The 21,002-nt window shown below is 39.1% G+C and overlaps 1 protein-coding gene across 1 annotated transcript in view; it reads left to right on the forward strand.

The window, feature by feature from the left end:
* DOCK2 (dedicator of cytokinesis 2) overlaps positions 1-21,002 on the forward strand; it is a 263,188-nt gene that overhangs the window by 70,580 nt on the left and 171,606 nt on the right. The window contains exons 26-27 of the mRNA XM_053376513.1: positions 4,733-4,875; positions 15,036-15,131. Coding sequence (XP_053232488.1) covers positions 4,733-4,875; positions 15,036-15,131 — 239 coding nt within the window. The remainder of the gene's footprint in view (positions 1-4,732; positions 4,876-15,035; positions 15,132-21,002) is intronic.

Consider the following 21,002-nt stretch of genomic DNA (forward strand, 5'->3'; position numbering starts at 1 on the left):
TATTTTTCTACACCTTGCTGCATATTTTCTGATCTTAAATCTCTGCTGGGGTTCTCTCACCAAAAAGTACCTGCCCCAAAGCTGGATCTTGGCATCCAGCAAATTCTCCTTGTATACCTATTTTTATCCTTGCCACCAGCAGTTTCAGGGGCACAGCAATTACCTGGGGTTGGTTTACTTTGGGAGGTCCTTTGTGTACTGTGACTGCTCTTCATAGAAGCATGCTTCCTAACTTAAATCTGAAAGGGGAAAAAATCTAAATAACTGATATTGAGGCTGTACAATATATAGCATAGATGAGAATTTTTGCATATCTTATTATGCAAGCAATAATATACAGTATTCAAAACAGTTAACCACCAGTATAGGTGAAAACAATACTGGTTATCGTGTGTGTGTGTGTGTGTGTGTGTAGGGGAGGGGATGAATTAAGATTCAATTATGTCTGCTATTGTTAAAGAAATCTGAAGTGGAATGAATATAAATAGCTATATAAATTTCTATTATCTGTAATAAAATGCCTGCATAGCTAAATTAAAGGCTAGAACGATCATGATTACATTATTTTAATAATAAAGATTAACATGGTAAGTTGGCTATTAGTTAATTCATGAACATTATTAATGGAAAATGTGTATTAATTGGGTCTACAGTGCTGCATAAATAACAGGCAACCCATCTTGCATAGTTAGCATATTTTCTCCTACTTTATGACATTTACCACATAACCCAATTTTCTCTTAGGCAGAACAGTCAAAGTTATTATTATATATTAAAAACAGTGACAAGTACAAATTATTTTTTTCTATTATATGTGTGGGTACTGCTTTGTTTTACTGTTAAAGGAAACTTTTAATGCTAGTATGAAAATGGATGCTTGAAACTATTTGTGTATAGAATGTGTTAGGAGAAAAAAAATCAGTTCAACTATTACGGTTCTGCTATTGTTTTCCACTCAAAAAGAGTGAGAAAAAATGCTGTCTTGGTAGAATTGATTGCAGTCAAATGTAATACAGTGGTACCTCGGGTTACAAACGCTTCAGGTTACAGACTCCGCTAACCCAGAAATAGTACCTTGGGTTAAGAACTTTACCTCAGGATGAGAGCAGAAATCGTGTGGTGGCAGCGGGAGGCCCCATTAGCTAAAGTGGTACCTCAGGTTAAGAACAGTTTCAGGTTAAGAACGGACCTCTGTAATGAATTAAGTTCTTAACCAGAGGTACCACTTGTAGAAGTATCAGAATGCGCTCATGGTTTCAGGACAGTATATACCATGGGAAAGACCTATTTGGTTCTCCGCCTAAATGGTTGCCACATTCAGACCATGTGAATGAAGCAACGTGGGATCCATGCATGGAAAAACAGCTCCCAGCTATGGGTACATCTCAAGAGGACCTAATTGTCAGGTCTTCCTGACTCATTCTATTGTCTATGCAGTTTCCCATCATCTTGGAGTGTAGGTATTATAAATACCCTGTATGCATTAATTTGTACCTCCTGTTTCAGTCCTTGCCTTCACTCAGCTTTTTAAGTTCAATAATAATGCAAGCTTTTAATGCCCTGTTTGTGTAATTGCACCCAATTCATCTTATCTTACCTCCCTTGAATAAAGAGTTACAAGCTTTAAAAGATAAGAGCTGAGGACTTGGGCAGCTGCCAAAAAAATTCTATTTATTGGGTCACAGAACAAATGCACCTTACCCCTGCCATAAATATATTCTTCCCCAGAGATGCTCTGACTAAGCACTGTAAATGTTATTTTCATATATTTTGCAGCCACAAGAGTGTAACTTCATAATAAATTCTGAAAAGATGTAATATATATATATATATATATATATATATATATATATTCCATAGATATATCAATTCACCCAAACAAGCTGAAGCTATACACTAGGGATGTCAAGCTAAAGTATATTTAAAATTAAAATTTGCGCAAAAAGTAAGGCTTCAGGTTATGTACTAAATTGTGCTTGCTAAGTATACCTCAATTATTAATGACAGTGGCTGGGATTTACAACAAATAGAAAGGATTGCTTTTAAGAAGCTTAAAAACAGCCACCACTCCATCTGGGCCAGGGATTACCATTACCCAAACTTTATCAGCTCTTCCACATTTGATCCAAATAAATGGCAAGATCCCTCCTCCCAAATTCTGCCAAATCCCCTTCTGTTGTACCTCCATGCACCGCTGTCCCAATATTCCATTTTGGAAGTACCCCTCAACCCCCAAAAACAGATTTTGAGGGGCTGTAGGGGGGATTGCAGACATTCAGGCTGACTTCTCCCTCCCGCAGTAATGTAAGCTGGGGAAAACTGGATGTTATTACAGCTAATAGTACAAAGCAATTTCAAACAGTAAGCAAGAGAGTAAATAAATATTTTCATAGGGAAAGAGCATGGTTTTGTGTAAATAGGTATGCATCAACCACAAGATTCACTTTGGACTTCAGTTTGGTGCTTCATAACAACCTGATTTGGTCAGACATAGGCAGTCTAATTCTTCTGCCCCAATCACTGTAGACACAGCTATAATCCCCTGCTTTTTATAGAAATGGATGAAATTTGCAGGCACCACAATCATTCCAAAATGAGTAAAGCCTTCTGTATACCTCTAAAATATGGTATCTCCCATACAAAGTACTTGTTAACTTGGAGCAAAATTTGATTCATTTGAAGGCAATGTTGCTCCTTCTGAGTGCATCAGTTCTCTCAAATTTCAGAAATGTAGTTGCAGGTTTTCCTGCAAAGGCAGCAATTAGTTTTAGGATCTGCTCCATTCCTCTTCCTTCCCTACTGAGAATTTTCAAGAAATGACTCTCACTTTATTCCTTCTGGCAGAAGTGAATGTAATCTCAGGCTGAATAAAGGTTTCCAAATTTATAAACAAATAGGTATAGGGGATTTTGTGCTAGAAACCGAGAAAATCCGATTTTTATTTTGAAGCAGAATTTGATGAAATTGCTGGGAAAGTAACCCTATTCCTGGCCATGAATCCTTCAAACTGTCTGAAGCAAAGCTGCTGTGATACAAGAGCAGCTGTGGCAGTTTTGGGTGGGAATCACTTAATCTCCTTTAGTGTTTTGTGGACAATTGCTCTGAAAATTGCAAACATAAAAGAGGTGACACTGGGTAAGAAACCTGTTAAAATCACAAACAAATAGGATCAGCGGATTGTGCCAGGTACCTTTAAAGTTGGCTTCGGGGTGGAAAGAACCAAATGATTCACTTTCCAAGAAAAAATAATTTCCTCTGATACAAACTTGACCTGCCAGTTGCAATGGAGATCTTGACCTGTTTCCACTCCTCACCTTTGCACCTTCCTTGATCTCAGAGGCATAAGTTTTGTTCTTGAAAAGCTGCTTCCTTCACCAAAGCACTGGGATTAGAAAATGTGGGTAAAATAATTTTCTCCCCTTTCAGCCAATGCTTGTCTGCATTATTGTCAATGCTTCAGGAGTCCTTCTTTTGACTTGTGATACCTCATAAAGATCCCCTTTCACCTGTGACAATCAACCCCAATACTTCTGAGGCATCTCACCACCTTGGGACTTGTTGGATTCAGATGCACAACCCTACTAAACAATACTATGTCAGGTATAACTAGGGATTGTGTCAGAATTGGCCAGTTAATATTCTAAAATAAAACCACTTTTAATTGGGGGATTTGCCACTGTGAGAAGCAAGGCATGAATACTAAAAACTTTTGGAAATTTTATTAAGCAGTGAAAAGGTTTTGGAGGAAAGACTTCTCTTTTCTACCACCACCATCATCCAGCTTTTCACACTATTTTATATTCTTCATATGTCATATTTCTTCTTTACCATAAAATAAGCTGCTGGGGAAAAGGTGTGTTTCTGGTGCTGAAGGTGGCATTTTTGGGGGATATTGGGAGTGAAATTTTGGTAGGAAGAGTAGGGTTACAGATGGCCATTCTTGAGTTTTGATTATGCCTGTTTATGTTTCATGAACAGAGGGCTTAGATGCTGAGTATCTGCTACATTGTTTCTCTCCTTTCCCCCAAATATCTGAAGTAGTGTGCATATGCACAATTCATGAGTAAGAGGCACTCTTGCTTTTCCAAGGATGTTCTAGGAACAATCTTGAATGTAAATGTTGTGGGCAGAACTTAGCTCAGCTTCATAGATAATGTGTTTGGGTTGTTGTTGTTTTTTTGGCAAATTGGTCTTCTGCATAGTTTTCCATGCCATTTGGATTTATTTGCTCTGATTTGCTGTCAAACATATGCAAGCTTCACATTTTCAATGTATATTTTGCTGCCTTTCTAGCTCTTGGTCAGCTTTTCACTTTCTCTTTTATTAATGCGACAAGAAAAGTTTAATAATAATAATAATAATAATAATAATAATAATAATAATAATAGGAAATTGGCATTGCAGGAAGACATTTATTACCCACAAAGCATACACATGTACTCTATTCAGAATGATTGATTCACTCACCAGCCAGATCTTCATGAAGTGTAGAATGTGGTATTACTCCTTGCTGAACTGCCTTTAGTTACTTAGACATTCATTCTGTAGATCCTAATTGCTTTCTTCATGTTTACATTGGTAAGATGAAAGGGGATAGAAGCCAGAAGGCTCTACATGGGAAGTGATTGGAATTAAGCATAGTTGTGGGAGGGGGAGCTGCATTGTATGCTTTCTGGGAAGAAAAACAGGAAAATTTCTGTGATAATCTTAAGTAGCAAATTATTACTTTCAGAATGTAGAGATATCCTGCTTCCTGTCATTACCAAAGAACTGAAGGAATTACTGGATCCAAGGGAAGAGGCACAAAACCAAGAGAAGAAGTATTGTGTTGAATTACTCAACAGCATCCTGGAGGTTCTCAGCTGTCAAGATCCAGTGAGTATTGATGATTAGAATGATTATGTGGCTGATTCCAGGAGGTTGTAAGACGGTGCTGATTAAGTTGTAAAATATTGATGCTGATGACTCTCATTTAAATTCTAAATATAACAGGGCCCTGACAGATTGAAAGAGTTCTCTTAGTTTTCAGTACTACACTGGAAACAGAGTTATAATTTTTCCCTCTTGGTTTTCAGGATCATTTGCCTTGACACATCATCAATCCTGAATCAGCTTTATTTTATTAAAGCCAAAGGAGTCATGCTGTTTTGTACACATTGTATCATTGACACTAGACACATGAACTGTGGAGTTTGGGAACATGTTGCTGGCTCACTCTTTCCTTGATACAGTGGTACCTTGGGTTAAGTACTTAATTTATTCTGGAGGTCTGTACTTAACCTGAAATTGTTCTTAACCTGAAGCACCACTTTAGCTAATGGGGCCTCCTGCTGCCGCCATGCTACCGGAGCACGATTTCTGTTCTCAACCTGAAGCAAAGTTCTTAACCTGAGGTACTATTTCTGGGTTAGTGGAGTCTGTAACCTGAAGAGTATGTAACCTGAAGCGTATGTAACCTGAGGTACCACTGTACTGTGTTTAAGGCCATCCAAGTTGCCCCAGACAATTTATATCATTGTTTATAAAAATGCATAAACCGTGTGTCTGTGTGTTGTACATAAAATAAATTAAAATAAATGTCAATAATTCAAAAATTAAAATCAGCATTTTAAAAAATACCAATACCACTTTTTATTATTTTTAAACTAAATTAAAAACAAGTATACATAACTAAATACCTCTAAATGGGCTTATGGAATTTTTAAAAAGTGTTTACAGGTACCTAAAAGAACATAGTCGCCTACTGTGGTTTCAAATCCACTTTAAGTCATGGGTTTGAGGAATCTTGGTGCCCTAGTAAGTGCCAGTGTGGATATATATATATTTAACATTGTTAAATGGAAGTTAATGAGGTAGGAAACTCCACAGGATGTTTCTGATATCCATACCATAGCTATGTCTGCACTGAATCACTGATAGTGCTGTATGAAAAAATCCAAGTGAATAAATGAACAAGTCATTTTTATGCCTTTTCTGCTTCTAATAAATATTCAAAATTGTTCTGCAACACTAAAGGAACAGTTACTTTTTAAGGGTGAGTTATATTAGTATGCGTTGAAAGGCAGTGGCCGGGTCCTTGTTTCATAAGCCATATTGCCATCATCACATGTGCTTATTTAATATTAGCTGCTGTACAAGCTTGCTTTCCACATTTTGCATATGTGATCCATGTGCACGTATGCAACAAATTTCTACAATGGGAGAGTTCTAAAAGGTATGTATAAAAATGTGTCATCTTTGTGCAGGGTCACAAGCAGAAATCTGCATTAGACTTAAGGAGATGAGTTATATTCTATTTCTCAATGTCTGTCTTAGTTATCATTTAATTAATGCACCTTCACTAATCTGCATTTTAAAAAATCATGTTAGTAATGAAAGTTCTTACACTATTCTGGGTGCTGAACTCTGAAATTTCACTTGTGACTATGACATGTTTTCCTGACAAGCTGACTTGGTTTCCCAATGCCATACACTGCTGCTGCTACCTTGCCACTCTCCTCTCTGTTACTGGCAGTCATCAGGAAAGCCGCCCTGCCTGCCACTACTGCATTTCTAATATACACTTAATTTGTGTTTTTAGGTACAAAGATATTGGCCACTTCTTTTGAGATTATCCCAGTTTCTTCCCATTTCTTCCCAATTAGAATGTCTTAAAGTGGAAACTGGATGAATTTTGGGCCACCTTAGGCGCCTCAGTATAATTTGTATCACTGGTTCTTAAAGTGACACTGTATAGTCACTTAAGTTGTGCTGTTTGAAATATGTGGAGGGTGGCTGCATAGCTGAATTTCCTTTATTTTATCGATTTTAGTTAGGCAGTATTGCTTGCTAGGGAGAGTCTGAGATACTGTAGAAGTACTAGCCTCTTCAGTTTTCATTGTGACAATGCTAATATGCAAGAAGTTTAATAGAATAGTTATTATTCTATCAGAAATGTACTTTGTTTGACCTGAATTTTCAAGGAGAAAAAGCTTTGGCTTAGATGACCCCGTTTGGCTGAGATCATACAGGGCTCAAGAATGATAGTCATAGCCTTAGTGGCAGGTTCTTTTTTCTTTCTCAGTTCTGTGATTTTAAAGTATTCTTTCCATTTCACAAGTAGTTTGTAGAGATGGCCAGGCTTAGAAAATTGGTATCATTTGTTCCTTAGGATGCACTTCGACAGTCTACCTTTCACTTTCCTTGGCAGCGAAATTCTTTCTTTTGAAAAATGGAAAGATCATTGGATGAATTGTTGTAAAGTTAATGCATCTCTCAGCAGGACATTGAGACTTCCTCTCTGTGCACTGTGTACTCACTAGAAGGAAATCTTTAGGTCTGGACAACCTACATACCCAAGGAAGGTGTTCATTACAGGCTTCCAGGAGCAACTGGCTTAAAAGAGGCTTCTGCTTATGGGGTCCTGCTTGCACAATGGAATTTCCCCTGTGCTGTCCTCACTCCTGCATCCCACACTGCCTCTCTGCCAAATAATTTCAAGAGGCCTGGGGATCCTCTAGAGCAGCCTTTCTCAACCTGTGGGTCCCCAGATGTTCTTGAACCAAAACTCCCATCACCCCTAGCTAGCAAGGCCAGAGCTCAGGGATGATGGGAGTTGTAGTCCAACATCTGGGGACCTACAGGTTGAGAACCGCTGCTCTAGAGTAAATTGGAGGGGGCAGGTATGAAGATCCGCACGCGTGCTAACTGTTGCTGAAGTGCTTTAAGTTAGAGATCAAGAATCAAATTTAATTGTTTTTTTGCTGTAATTATTTACTGGTGTTTGGTATTTTGCTGGATGTTTTGTTTTTAAGTTTCATGGCTGGTTCTGTTGGTGATAATTGTGGTTTTATTATTGTAGATTATTGCAGTGTTAATATTTTGGCTTTCATATTTAGCCTATGAGTAGTTTAAACAAATAAATATCTTAGTAAAGCACATAAGATCTTAAGGGCCTATTGAATTGACTTAGGAGGCATATCCTTGAACTTTCTGATCCAGTACCTGATGACAGTGGAATACATAATTAGTAAGTACAGAAGGAGAATGTGCTGAATGGAAGGAAAGGGGACCTTCTATAGGACTAAGCAGTTTTAGCAAAGTAACATTCACTTTCCCAAACATTTAGTTTCAAATGTACTTTAAAAATTAAATGTTAACATAATGCAGTGTCTTCCTTTTCCCATGTTTTAACATACCTGAAGGTTAGTGCAATTAAACTAAATTGGAAGCATATGGCAAATGTTTAAAATCCAGCTTAGGAACATGATGGATGAGGCGCTCTGTAGATGCTCACAGCCACTACTAAGGAGAGAGAGAAATCTGTTAATAACCTCATCCTATGGATGTTTACTCATATGTCCCACTGAGTTCCAAGACATTAACTCCCAAGTAAGTGAGCATGGAATTGTAGCCTAAAACTTTCTCCTTAGGGCATTGCAGTGAAGCCAAATGATGCCCCACCTTGGGAACAACAATACAAATGTTTAACTTTACGTGAGCTTGTTACATTCCCTCCACCCTCCAGCAATTTCTGCGATTGGGTTGATTACTCAGGTTTGTAAATGAAACTGTTACAATAGGAGCAAGACGATAACTCTGTATGTGAAGCGTGTGGTTGCAATGCCCCCTTGACATTTAAAGTATAGTTGTTTAAGATAATTATAGAGTAAACATAGTATAGATATTATAATGAGCTTTCATGTTTTGTCTCTTATCTATTACTGTATAGCTATTATATAGCTTTTACCACTCAGGACTTAGGAGCCAATGATACATTTTCTCTTTTCCATGCTTGACAATACTAGTTTGTGATAATGCCAAGTTGACTAGTACTGTTTGACAAAGTTGTGCTTTCAATGTGAAAAGGCCATATTAAAGCAGAAAAATGAAAAAACACATCTTATTCTTCTCTCCCCCCACCTTTCTAAAAGTAATATTTAGCTGTTGCCCTCAGTTGTTTTGAAAAGATGCTGTCTCCTTCAAGATGAGCTACTTGCTGTTACAGATTGCATGTATGAAATCTCAAAGGTTATCCCCCAAACACTGTTTTATAATTAAATTGATTGTATGTTGGGATCTCAGGTGCAAGAGTGACCTTAAATTCCTGGCAGGCTGCAGATGCAGGGTGTATTATTGCACAAACAGCAAAAAGCAAATGCACCATAATAAAGCAGATGTGCCTGCTTTTTGAACCATGCTTGTCACATCTGAAAAGTGAACTTGTGCATTTCTTCTACTGCTAAATGCTTGAATTCCCTTTTCAAACCTGATAACTTGAAGTGCAAACTGAAGCCAAATGTGCATTTGCATTTTAAATAATAATAATAATAATAATAATAATAATAATAATAATAATAATAATATAATTATTAATAATTTTGTATATTCATGAGTATTATACAAAATGGGTCCCTGCCATTACATAGAACTATCAGACAGAAAAGCTGTAGATCAGGGGGTAATGAATCTATAGCCCTTGGACCAGAAGTGGCCTATGGTTTCCCTGGCCCTATGCAGTAAATAAGCTTTTAAAAGATGTCATTGGTGCTAATCTGAGGTATTTCTTAAAGCCTCATTGCTGTGGTGGTGGTTTTCAGGGGTGTAAAGCTGGGGAGAGGAAGTTTAACTTGTCCTTTCCTACCTGTACCTCCCTACCCATATATTATGACACTTCTCCCCCCGCACTCCTCAAATCACTGACATTAGGGGAAATCCCAGAAAAGCTTGTGTTGGCACCAATGGAAGCTTTTTTAAAAAAAAACAGGAAAGGGGCCAACAAGTGAGGTGAGTGTGAGGTAGAAAGAGAGAGTGGGCGCTGACTCTGCCCACTTTTACTGTGTCAACATTTGGTTCTGATGCTGCCCTTTATAGCCATGTGGCCTCTGAAGATTTTCCATCAAGTGCACAGGCTGACCAAGTGGTAGTTGCGGGAGGGAGGGGCCAAATGGCCATTGGTCCCACCCAACTAGGACAGTGGAAGGGACCTCAATGTCTTGCTTCTGCCTTTGATAGCAGCCATATGGAATCGTTAGTGACAAACACTTATTGCTCAGAACTGAGCCAACAGAACCCCCAAATGTTGCTGAACCTACAGCTCTTGCCATCCTTGGCCATGCTTGTGGGGCTGATGGGAGTTGTAGTTGAGCAACATCTGGAGGGCCAAAGTTTCCCCAGCCCTACAACAGAAGGTGCTTTGATATTTAAACTCTTCCTCAGAGAAAACCAGGTACAATGGGTGCTGAAATGGGTGAACACACACAGAGAGAGTTCTGGGAAAGGGAATAAAGTGGCAATTGGCCCCAGGCAAGGCAATTAATATTTGACAGATCTTCTAAAGTGCAAAGTGACCTGGTTACCTTAACACAAGGTTCTATTGGGGTTTACTATGCAAACAGAGATCTGGTTAATTATAGACTGCAACATTTACTTGAATGTTAGTGGAAGTTTTGTTCACATGTCATCAGAATTGCCCATGAATTGTTCTCTTTCTTAATGGGACACCACTTACTCATGGGAGCTCTGAATATGTAGCAGAGCTGATACAGTATATCACTCATAGTAGGTGAATCTTCTCCTGAACTTGAATACCATTTAATCATGCGTTAAAATAGGGTGAATAAACTCTAGCTCTCCAGTTGTTCCCCGACTGCAGCTTACATCAGTGCAGCATCCTGGGGATTATACTCCTGCATTATTTGGGGAACCACAAGTTAGCGACCCCAATTTTAAATACACACATACCTGTATAGTCTCTGAGACTCTGCATACATGGCAAGTAGTTTTTCAATTAATTTGCCTCTGTACTTATCTCTCTGAAAGGAAAAGAGCCAGCTCAGTCCATACTATTTTCTGTTTTATCAAGTACTGAGTAGTGTTTCACTATTTTATCTTTCTCCTTTCCAGAATTGAAAGGCCGAGCCTGATTTATGTATTATTATTATTATTATTATTATTGTTTAAAAAGCAGGGCTATAAGTAACTTCAATCTGGGCCCCTTTTAACAAAATGTAAGCTTCAAGCTAATTATTCAACATCTATGATGAGGTGTTCTTTTGGGAGAGTAAAGTATCTAATTAGAGAACTCTTAGGAGAACTTGGACCTATAGTTGCTTGTAACATTTATCAAGGCAGAGGGAGTGAAGGGGGAGAGAGGAATGAGATAGCCTCTTAGGAAAACTCTGTCAGATCACAGCAGCAATGTATGACAGGCCCTCTGAAAATGCCAAACCTGCCAGAAGGAACTGGGAAATCTGCCAAACAACCAGATGCTGCTTTTGGAAAGAACCCTACCCCACTGTGGCATCTGGCACAGTAATTGCTGATCAAAGAAAGAGGATGAGGGTTAGTAGGCTGACTAGGGAAATAAAAGTAGGTGCAAGAGTAAGGCTGTTATCTGTTAAGTTTTAACAACTTCAAGAAAAGTGGGAATGCCAGTAGCATCCCATGTTTATTCTTAATTAGACCAGGCAAAGCATTTGTTCAATATTTTAAGCTGCCGAGTCACGCTTAAGGAATAGTCTATATTTTTATTTGGTAAAGGCTGTGCTTAAAGACAGCATGGAAGATTTATGAACACTGAGAGTTTAATGGATGTGTCTGTAGGTGTATTGCTGCAAATTAAGTTAGAAGCTGTTACAGGAGTTAACAATTAACCAGTCTTGTCATAAACCATCATGGGCATTCATTTAATCAGATATCAGTGAAGCAAAGAAGGGCAGTATAAATCATGGGTAGCCTGCTCTGGTGCCCTTCAGAAGCTTTTTGGGCCACAGTTCCCAGCACTGGCCTTGCTGGTTGGGACTGACGGGAGTTGCAAAACTAACCTCCAGAGGGCACCTCATTGACTTTTCCAGGGATAAATACATAAATAGGTTTGAAATAAATTGGAGAATAAGTCAAATGAGGCCAAGTTTTGATGTTTTCCCCCAAATATACTGCACTGCATAATGTACTGCATAATGTATATAATGTACTGCAGCAAAATGCGAATGCATCCAGTTGGGGAGAGCCTATACTTATTTGAATGTAAAAAATGTTTGATGTATTATAGTATTTTAATATTTTTTTGGAAGCCGCCCAGAGTGGCTGGGGAAGCCTAGCCAGATGGGCGGGGTATATTGTTATTATTGTTGTTGTTGTTGTTGTTGTTGTTGTTGTTGTTGTTGTTATTAAAAAGACCCTCATTTGTTGGCCCACTGTCGATCTCTACCTGGGTGGTACCCAACTAACTTGCTCAATCCATGCATTGATTTCTGCTTGCATAATGGAACTCCTCCCTTTTCTCTCTGCATCCACCCTACAGTCTCCCCAGATGTGCTCTGGTGGGTTGGGGGAACTTCTAGAACAGGTTGGGGGGACATGGGGGGAGGAAAGGGGAGAAAGTTCCATTGCACAAGCAGAGATTCTTATACTGATCGATTGAGTTAGTAGGATACCACCTATTGAAACTGGCCCCGAGTGTAACATGCCTGAGTAAGCAGCAAGAAATGAGTACAATAAGTGAAAACTCTAAAAAGAATAAATATGCAATATTTGTATGAATTTCTTTCCAAATGCTGCCTCAAAAGTGCAATAAGAGAGAATACACAATTCATCTTTGCTTTCCCTGCTAGCTTCTTATTTAGAAGATTTGAAGCAATTCCAAGCCAGATGAGAATGAAAGGTAACTGGATACAGCCAGCACAGGTTGTATGAATTCAATCTGTAACAGAGCAATAGGAAGCAACTGATGGAAGACAAAACAGGAATACAATGCATGCAAGAGAATCAGAAGTTCAGTGATGCAGTCACTGATATTTTCCCCCAGTTCTGCATTCCTCCTCCTGCACTCTAGAATGTTTTACATTTGTCATATTGTAACTTTTGTTAAGGTTGGAAAAATGTAAAAACTATAAATATTATTTGGCTTTGATATAGATGGAATGTCCCTGAACATAGAGGTGCACTTCTGCTAGACTTGAAGTCAACTCTTGAAGCCAAAAATTACTTGTACTCTGATGTAATGCCCAATGTGAAGACTAACATCTTACTCACAGTGAGATCTGTGAGTCCCAATTTGGGTATGATATCAGAAGAAAATATTTGGAAATTTGAGCAATGGGCATTTCTGCCAGTCCCACATCTAGGAACATGTGAATCACTCCTCATATTGTCAAGCATACATGCATGTTGTAACCGGAGGAGTGTAGGACTGGGGAACCTGCAGAATTTTTAAATGCTAATAAATTGGGAGAAACTATTTTGCATTTGCACAGTAATATAAGCAAGTGTTATCCCAGGAAGCTTTGATTTCCCCTATGGAAACTTCGATAGGTCAGACCCCCCCTTTTTTTCTGGTGATGTACCTAAACTGTTAATGTTAAAATTATGTTCAAAATATTGATCATGAGGCACAATCTGAACAAAATACGCATATGTATAGTTACACAACTGGGAATATATAAAACACTAGCATTGTACTCATATTCTGAGATATGATAAACTATATCCTTGTTGACTAACAGAACAAAAAGTTATGCCAGCATGGTGGATCTATGCCAGCATAGTGATAGGATTGCATTGGCAGTATACTGCGCCAGCATAAACCTATGGGGACACTGCCAAAACCATGGGGAAAATTAGTGGAATTTGGAGCACAGCATAATTGGAATCCTATGCTCATGCCCAAGTTGTTCTAACTCCCAATGTCATTGCAACATTATACTAGCAAAAGAGGTGGCATATGAAAAATACATTCCCTTTAGAGTTAATGGAGAGCCACATACAAACTGCTCCCCCTCCATATATACTGGAGGAGAGGATTCTGACCAGAAACCAGCACAGATCCCTGAGTAAACACAGGAAAGGGAACACTGCTGATATATCAAAATGTGGATCATGAGACTAAATGAATCCGTCCCAATGGTTATAGAACCATGAACACAAAAAAGGGGAATTTTGGCAAAAGGGCATATTGGAAGGGCACAGAGGAAGAATTTTAAACACATAAATAGCAATGGCTAATCAATATAAGCAGAGTACATAAGTAACACTTGTGTCTGTGGATGCTATGGAGATTTCTTAGTGAGCTTCGTGATGATGAGTGGGTGATGTTGGAGTTGCTGGGGTCTATGTGGAGTATCTAGCAGTATCACTATTTGCTTCTGATTTCTGCTGCAATTATGCTATTATCTACTTTCCTGCTTGGAGTATGTAGGATTGCAGCAACATTACACTGGTACAGCATTGGCTTATGGCCATAAGATCACTCTTTAAGTTACCTTTAAGAATCCAGTGATGAGAAATGCAGTGTTTTTTGAACTACTTTGTTGCCCTTAGAGAAAGACAAAACTGTAACCTTTTTTTAAAAAAATCAATTTACTGCAAGGCTCATGTTCAGCCAGTAACTGAAACCCAAGGTGACATTAGAAAAAAATTGAGGCAATGCACAGGGAAACTTTCAGCCCAGCAGTATATCCGAGGAAAATGAAAAGTTAGTCCACTTTTAGTCATTCTACAGATATCGCTATCAGATGGTGGGGATAAACCAGTGATTTATCACATAATACTGAAATAATATTGCTACATAAGAAGAAGGAATTGCATTTTTATAGTATGTACTTAAAAGGCACTTGGGGTGTCCAGCTGAAAAGTGGTCAGTTGCCTTGTCTGCTGCAATGCCATGTTTTTATATTGTCCTTTTTTTTGATGTTTCGAATGGTTTTTATGTGGATTTTATTGTTGTAACCAGCCCTGGGATTGTGAACTGATAAAGGATGGAATAGAAACCAGAGTCTCAAATAAATACATTAAGCAGTTGTATACAGCCCCAAATGGCTTAATTAATTCTAAGAAGCCATTATACTTACGACATTGGTAAATCTGGTGGTTTGCTGTGGTGGAGGGATTCTGTTCAACTACACTGCCAATTTGCATTACCAATTGAGGTGGCAGTTATCAGGTGATTAGCTCTCTGACAGGTACTCTGCTCATAGGCCTCAGAATGAAGTGTGCCTTTGCATTTTCTATGTAGATTATTTTTCATTATTGTGAAAATAATTGCATTTGCTTTACAGAAGTCAACTCATCAGCACATACAAGAAATAATGGTCCAGCTGCTGCGCACCATTAACAGGGGTGTCATTAGAATGGGAAGAGATGACACCTTAATTGTGAGTAATCGGTTTTGTAAATACATTTCACTGCTAGAGCTCTGGGCACACAAGCACCATTAGTGGAAGATGTAGAACTAGCAGGCAATAGCTACCCTGGCATGTTTGAAGGCTGCAGCTCCCAGAGCAAAGCCCATCAGTACACAGCCATCCTGCTGCAGGCAGAGGGAACTAGCCAGTCCCATTGGCCTGCCCAGGCCACCTGCCACTTGGCTTCTCCCCTCTAAGGCCAGCATTGGTGCAGCTGGCAAAAGTGGAGAAGGGGTTGGTGATGTCCTTTCTCTGGTTTCCTGAGTCCATTTGTTGTTTATGCTGTTGGAGTTTTTAATGCTAACTGCCTGAGGTGCTTCTTTTGAAAAAGAAAAGCAGGATAGAAAGAATACTAAACATTGTGTGGCAAATAATTGCACCTGGACAAATGAACAACCACAACCAAAATCCCTAGGAGCATATTTTGCCACCAATAAGTGCTTTCCCAATTTTTGGGTGACCTCATCTACTTCAGAAGGTAAGAGATAATTGAAAGGTTTAGAACCAGTGTTGAGTGTTCTTTATCCTCATAAGGAGGCTCTTGGGAAGGTGTGCTGACTTGCCTGACCCTCATCTGTTATTGGTTCCTTTACAGCTAACAGTTTAGCTGTAGCAAAGATGAAATCATCCCTGACAGTATTATGTATTTGGCAGATCAGAAGGTACTTGAATAAAATGTTGATAGCTAAGCATTTTATAAAGACAGGAAGTAACCACACTGTTGAAAACAGGGTGCTTTTCAACAGAGCTTAAGATACTTTGCAAGAAAAAGGTATCAAGAAAATCAAAATAACTGTGCTAGTCCCCCCCCCCACAGCATCGTTTGATATAGTTGGCTGTCAAAAAAAGATTGGGCTGGCAATTTAAATGACAGTACGGTATCTGGCTGCCAGTTTGTTTGCAAATGTAAATACTCCAAAACAGCTGTGCTACAAACAGTGTTGATTCCTGTGCATTATTCTTCACATTTAAAAGCTACTTGTGTTCAGATTTGTTCATAATACAATGCCACTTACAGACCCCATGTGTTTATTTTGTGTTATCTATTGTGTCCATGGCTACCAGACGATCGCTTTTGTCTTGTGGCATCATAATGATGTCAGCTTGATTCCAACCGAGTTAATGCCTGCTTTTCATTGTGTGTTAGATTTCAAGCAGTAGAAAACATATATTATTAACATCATCTGTGAATGTTTTTTGTGTGAAAATGAGATTGTCCAAACTCAGCTTTGTTTTCATATATTAACATATTAATTTTAAAAAATATATTTTCAATTTTTAAGCTTCTGCGTATAAGGTGGTCAAATCATCGTGGTACAACACCAAAGGTGCCTTTAACATGTCATTCTTCTTCCCATAAAAAATTCCAAACACAATAACTTGCTTCAGAGAATGATGTACAATGCTGCCCTCATAAATTTTAGCTGTGAAAGCTGTCTCAGCTGTGAAGTGAAAAAAAAAAGTGAAGCTCCCTGTATTAAAAAAACAGACTGTCAAAGAGTGATGTTTTATCTAGACAGGCATGTGGAAGGAGTACTTATAGTATCAAACCACACAATAGACACCACTGAGAAATGAACCAAATGGCTACCATGTCCTAAAGTAGGCATGTAAGCTGCCACTTGCTTAGTCATTTGTGGAGAATAAGAATACTCTCCTGGTGAATAAATAGGCAGCGGTCCAGCTTTGTTTAAGTGGGATATAGTTTGGCTTCTTCTCTGGTGCATAGGCCTTTTATGAGACCTGGCAAGCAAAAATGGTTGCTGGTAGAGTCATTTTTGTGGACTTCTTTGGAAGGTTGTCATATATTAATAATCATACTTCTAGAGCACTTTCAAATACTCCAAAGCAACAGTGGAAGATAGGTGAGTATTTTTATGCTAATTTTGCAGATGAGTGTCTGAGGGAATGGCTTGCCTACGACCACATAGTGAGCTCATGCAGAGAACAGGAAACTCTGGGGACTTGCCAATTCTCAGTTCCATCTCTTAGCTGCTATGCTACATCAACTTAAACAATCCCATGGTTGTTGGAATTGTCTGCAAATGAGTTTCCCCACTTATTTGGTGCCTACGCCCTCACAAACTGATGCATTTCTTCTTGTTGTTGGAAAAAGAAATGCCTGTCTGAAGGGCTTTTTAATTTCACATTGGATAGATTTGCATTATTATCTTTATGATGTAAGCAGCTGTGAGGTTATGTTTTATATAAAAAGTGGGCTACAACTTACTAAAATGATTGTAATAAATAAAAAAGAGCTGTTTTGCCAGTTCCACAATAGCATATTTTAACTGGTATAGCTACAGCTGGAATTAAGACAAGTAGATAATATTGCCTCCGGCGTGGAGAGGAAAGACTCAGGAGGACTGTGATGTTGGTTTGCTGCAGTCCATTCAAAGCAGCCATTGCTTCTGCTATTACATCTCCCTGACTAAGGACTACAGGGGCTTGTTTATAGATTACTTACAGGACTCACCTGCTTCTGGCTGGAAATGTTTCAGCATTCACATCTAGTGCATATATATAGTGTTCAGTGGTGTGGTTGCTTCCTGCAGTGGCTGTGTCACACAGGCAGCCTGCTTTTCTAGGTCAGATATTCCTGGCTTAGGCCTGTTGCCTCTCATTTGCATTCTTAAGTTACTTGGCACTTTCTTGGTGCCAGGAAGGGTGCCATACATAATCAAAGTGGCACTGGGCAACCTTTTCAGCAACACTCCTAGATTTCTTATCCTTATCATCCTTGTACAAGTACACATATGTACAGTTGATCGCTTTCAGTGTTAGGTCGTTCACCAGCAATGAAACTTTGGCTTGGTGAGTGTTTTATGGTCATTTGTCTTTAGTTTTTGGGTGACTGCTAAACAACAATACGGTCCTCATAATTGTTAAAACTGCATCCATTAATTCACTGCCACAGAAAGCATTTCACCTAAATATAATCTAGCAAACTCAATTATGTTTAGTCATTCCCATATGATATACAGGAAGCCAGGATCAGGTCCCATCCTACAGCAAATGGTGCCCCAGGCAAGGAGCATTCTTGGGGTCGTAGGCAGCATTCCTCCTCCTCCAAACACAGCGAGTTGAGTTGATGCCAAAGAGCTCAATTTTGGTCTCTTCTGACCACAACACTTTCACCCAGTTCTCCTCTGGGTCATTCAGATGTGCATTGGCAAACTGCAGACAGGCCTGTACATGTGCTGTCTTGAGCAAGGGGACCTTGTGGGCTCTGCAAGATCTCAGTCATTCATGGCGTAGTGTGTTACCAACTGTTTTCATGGTGACTATGGTCCCAGCTGCCCTGAGATCATTGACAAGTTCCCCGTGTAGTTCTGGGCTGCTTCATCACCGTTCTCATGATCATTGCAACTCCACGAGATGAGATCTTGCATGGAGCCCCAGACCAAGGGAGGTTGACAGTTATTTTGTGTTTCTTCCATTTGCAAATTATTGCACCAACTGTTGTCACCTTCTCACCAAACTGCTTGGCAATAGTCTTGTAGCCCAGTCCAGCCTTGTGCAGGTTGACAGGTCTTTGGTCTTGATCATGGTGGCTACTTTGGAATCTGCTGGATTGATTGCTTCTGTTGACAGGTGTCTTTTGTACAAGTACTGTAATGAACTGGGATTACAGGTAAGACCTCTCCCTTACAGCAGGTGCTTCTAATCTCAGCTCATTCTATACAGTGAAGATACCAGGTAGCCTGACATCTGGCTGGTTAATAGGGGATGAAATACTTATTTCATTTATTATAATGCACATCAATCTCTAACTTTTGTCTTCTGGGTTTCTGGGTGTTTTCCTGTTGTTATTCTGTCTCTCACAGCTACAATAAACCTACCATTAAAATTATGGACTAGTCATTTATTCGTCAGAGGGCAAATGGGTAAAGTTAGCAGGGGAACAAATACTTTCCCCCCTCCCTCTACATGCTTATGTTGGAGTGTGTGTAGTATTCCTTCTCAAGCACACCAGAGGGTGGACACATATGGGGTAGGAGTGGGTCAGCACTAGCCTGTCTGAACTCCTGTCTGAACGGGCGGGTTGGTTTGGTTTGAACTGCCCATAATTTCTCTTGCATATGCTTTTTGTTAAACAGTTACTGCTGATGTGCATCTGCCTGAGAAAGGGAAGCGGATAGCTTTCTGATGACAGGCATATCCAGAATCGGGTACCCTAGGCAGTGAGTGGGGCTGACTAGGAAGGGCAAAACCTCAGAAAAGAAATCTGCAAGTGGTGCGACTCTTTCAAAAATAAGTTGTTTTGATATGGATACAATTATAATGAAACTCACAGGATTTGATAAGCAAGGAAATTAATAAGGAACCCTATTGTGTTAATTTTAGTTGCTTTATTCTAATGGTAATTGTGCTTTAAATGCTGACAGATAAGCTGTGCTGAGCAGTAGGATTCTTCTTATTTTATGCATTGAGATGCCATGAGATACCCAGCAATTTGCAAAGTATCTAGGGGGAAAAGTATACCCCTGCTGCTTATCAGATTTTATAAAGTAACCAAAGTTAAGAATCTGCTAATATAACTCTCTGAGACTTGAAGTTGGTAGAGTAAGAGACAAATTAATTGCAGGAACAGACATTTTAAGCATATCTTAAAATGAGGAGTCAGCTATAGGAAACTTTCTTGTAAGTTTGTCTCTTTTCTTGCTTCTTGTGGCTTAACTTTTTATTTTATTACAAAAAAGATGACCCAGATTTGTGACTCACATGCCCCTTTAACCACATGATTGAAAGGCACTGAGAGACTGAACTGTTGACATGTTTGATGTTGTATCTGTCTGTCTATCTTACTTTATATTAACTCATATATTTAATTAACTTTGGTAGGTTGCTTTGGTGTTTTTGAGAAAATGATGAATCTGATTTTAAGAAATGAGAATGCACAATTTTATACAGCAAGGACAATGTTAATGAACTAGGTAGCTGTTGAGTGAATGCTGGAAAGAGGTTGCTGGGGGGGGCAGTGACTAAACCACGGATGGGAAACCTGTGGCCCTCCAAATGTGGTGGGACATCAGCTACCATCTGTTCCAGCTGGAGGCCATGCATCATGGAAGTTGTAGTCCAATAACATTTGGAGGATCAGAGGTGCCCCCATTCCTGGACTAGGCACTCTACAGCACCATTACTCATGCTGTGGCCCTGTGTGTTATACCTTACAGGTTCAGTAGGCAGGGAGGGAGGAGGTTGTAAAGTGCTTTGTTTTTTAAAAAAATATATTGGGGAAAGGTGAAGTTTAGTTTCTAATGCTGACTAATAACATCAGCTGTGAGACTAGGAATATATTTTGTATTTCTATTTAAAATATTCTGTTCAATTCATTACAGTGCATATTGTGTGGTAACTGAATCTCTTGGTGTTTTCTTTTGCCATGTTTTTCTTTGTTGTGAAAGGGTTCTTTTCATAGAAAGTAGCCAGTCTGGTAGGTCTATTTGCTTTACTTCGCATACTCAAGAAACTTGTAGGAAACATGATTAAAGCAATCCTCCATCAAAACAGCTCTATCCAGATGGCTATTTAACTGATTGTGAAAGAAGAGCATGAAACATGAGATATATCTGTAGGCAGGTGGCCAAATGGCAGTGATATAGTGATGTTTACTGCCTTTGAAAATGTATGAAAACCCATCCGATGCACACCTAAAAAAATAATAATAATGTGTGTCATGTTCAACATGGAGCTGAATCCTGACCAGATGTTGTAAAACTGACCTTGCAAAATTGATAAATAAGTGGAGGAAAGACCATTTGGAAAACAAGAGTTTTGCTGGTTTTGAGTGAGTGCCTTACCTTCAGTCACCATAAACTCTGCTATCAAGTTAGA

Source organism: Podarcis raffonei, chromosome 2 (assembly GCF_027172205.1).
Source record: "Podarcis raffonei isolate rPodRaf1 chromosome 2, rPodRaf1.pri, whole genome shotgun sequence".
Taxonomy (NCBI): Eukaryota; Metazoa; Chordata; class Lepidosauria; order Squamata; family Lacertidae; genus Podarcis; species Podarcis raffonei.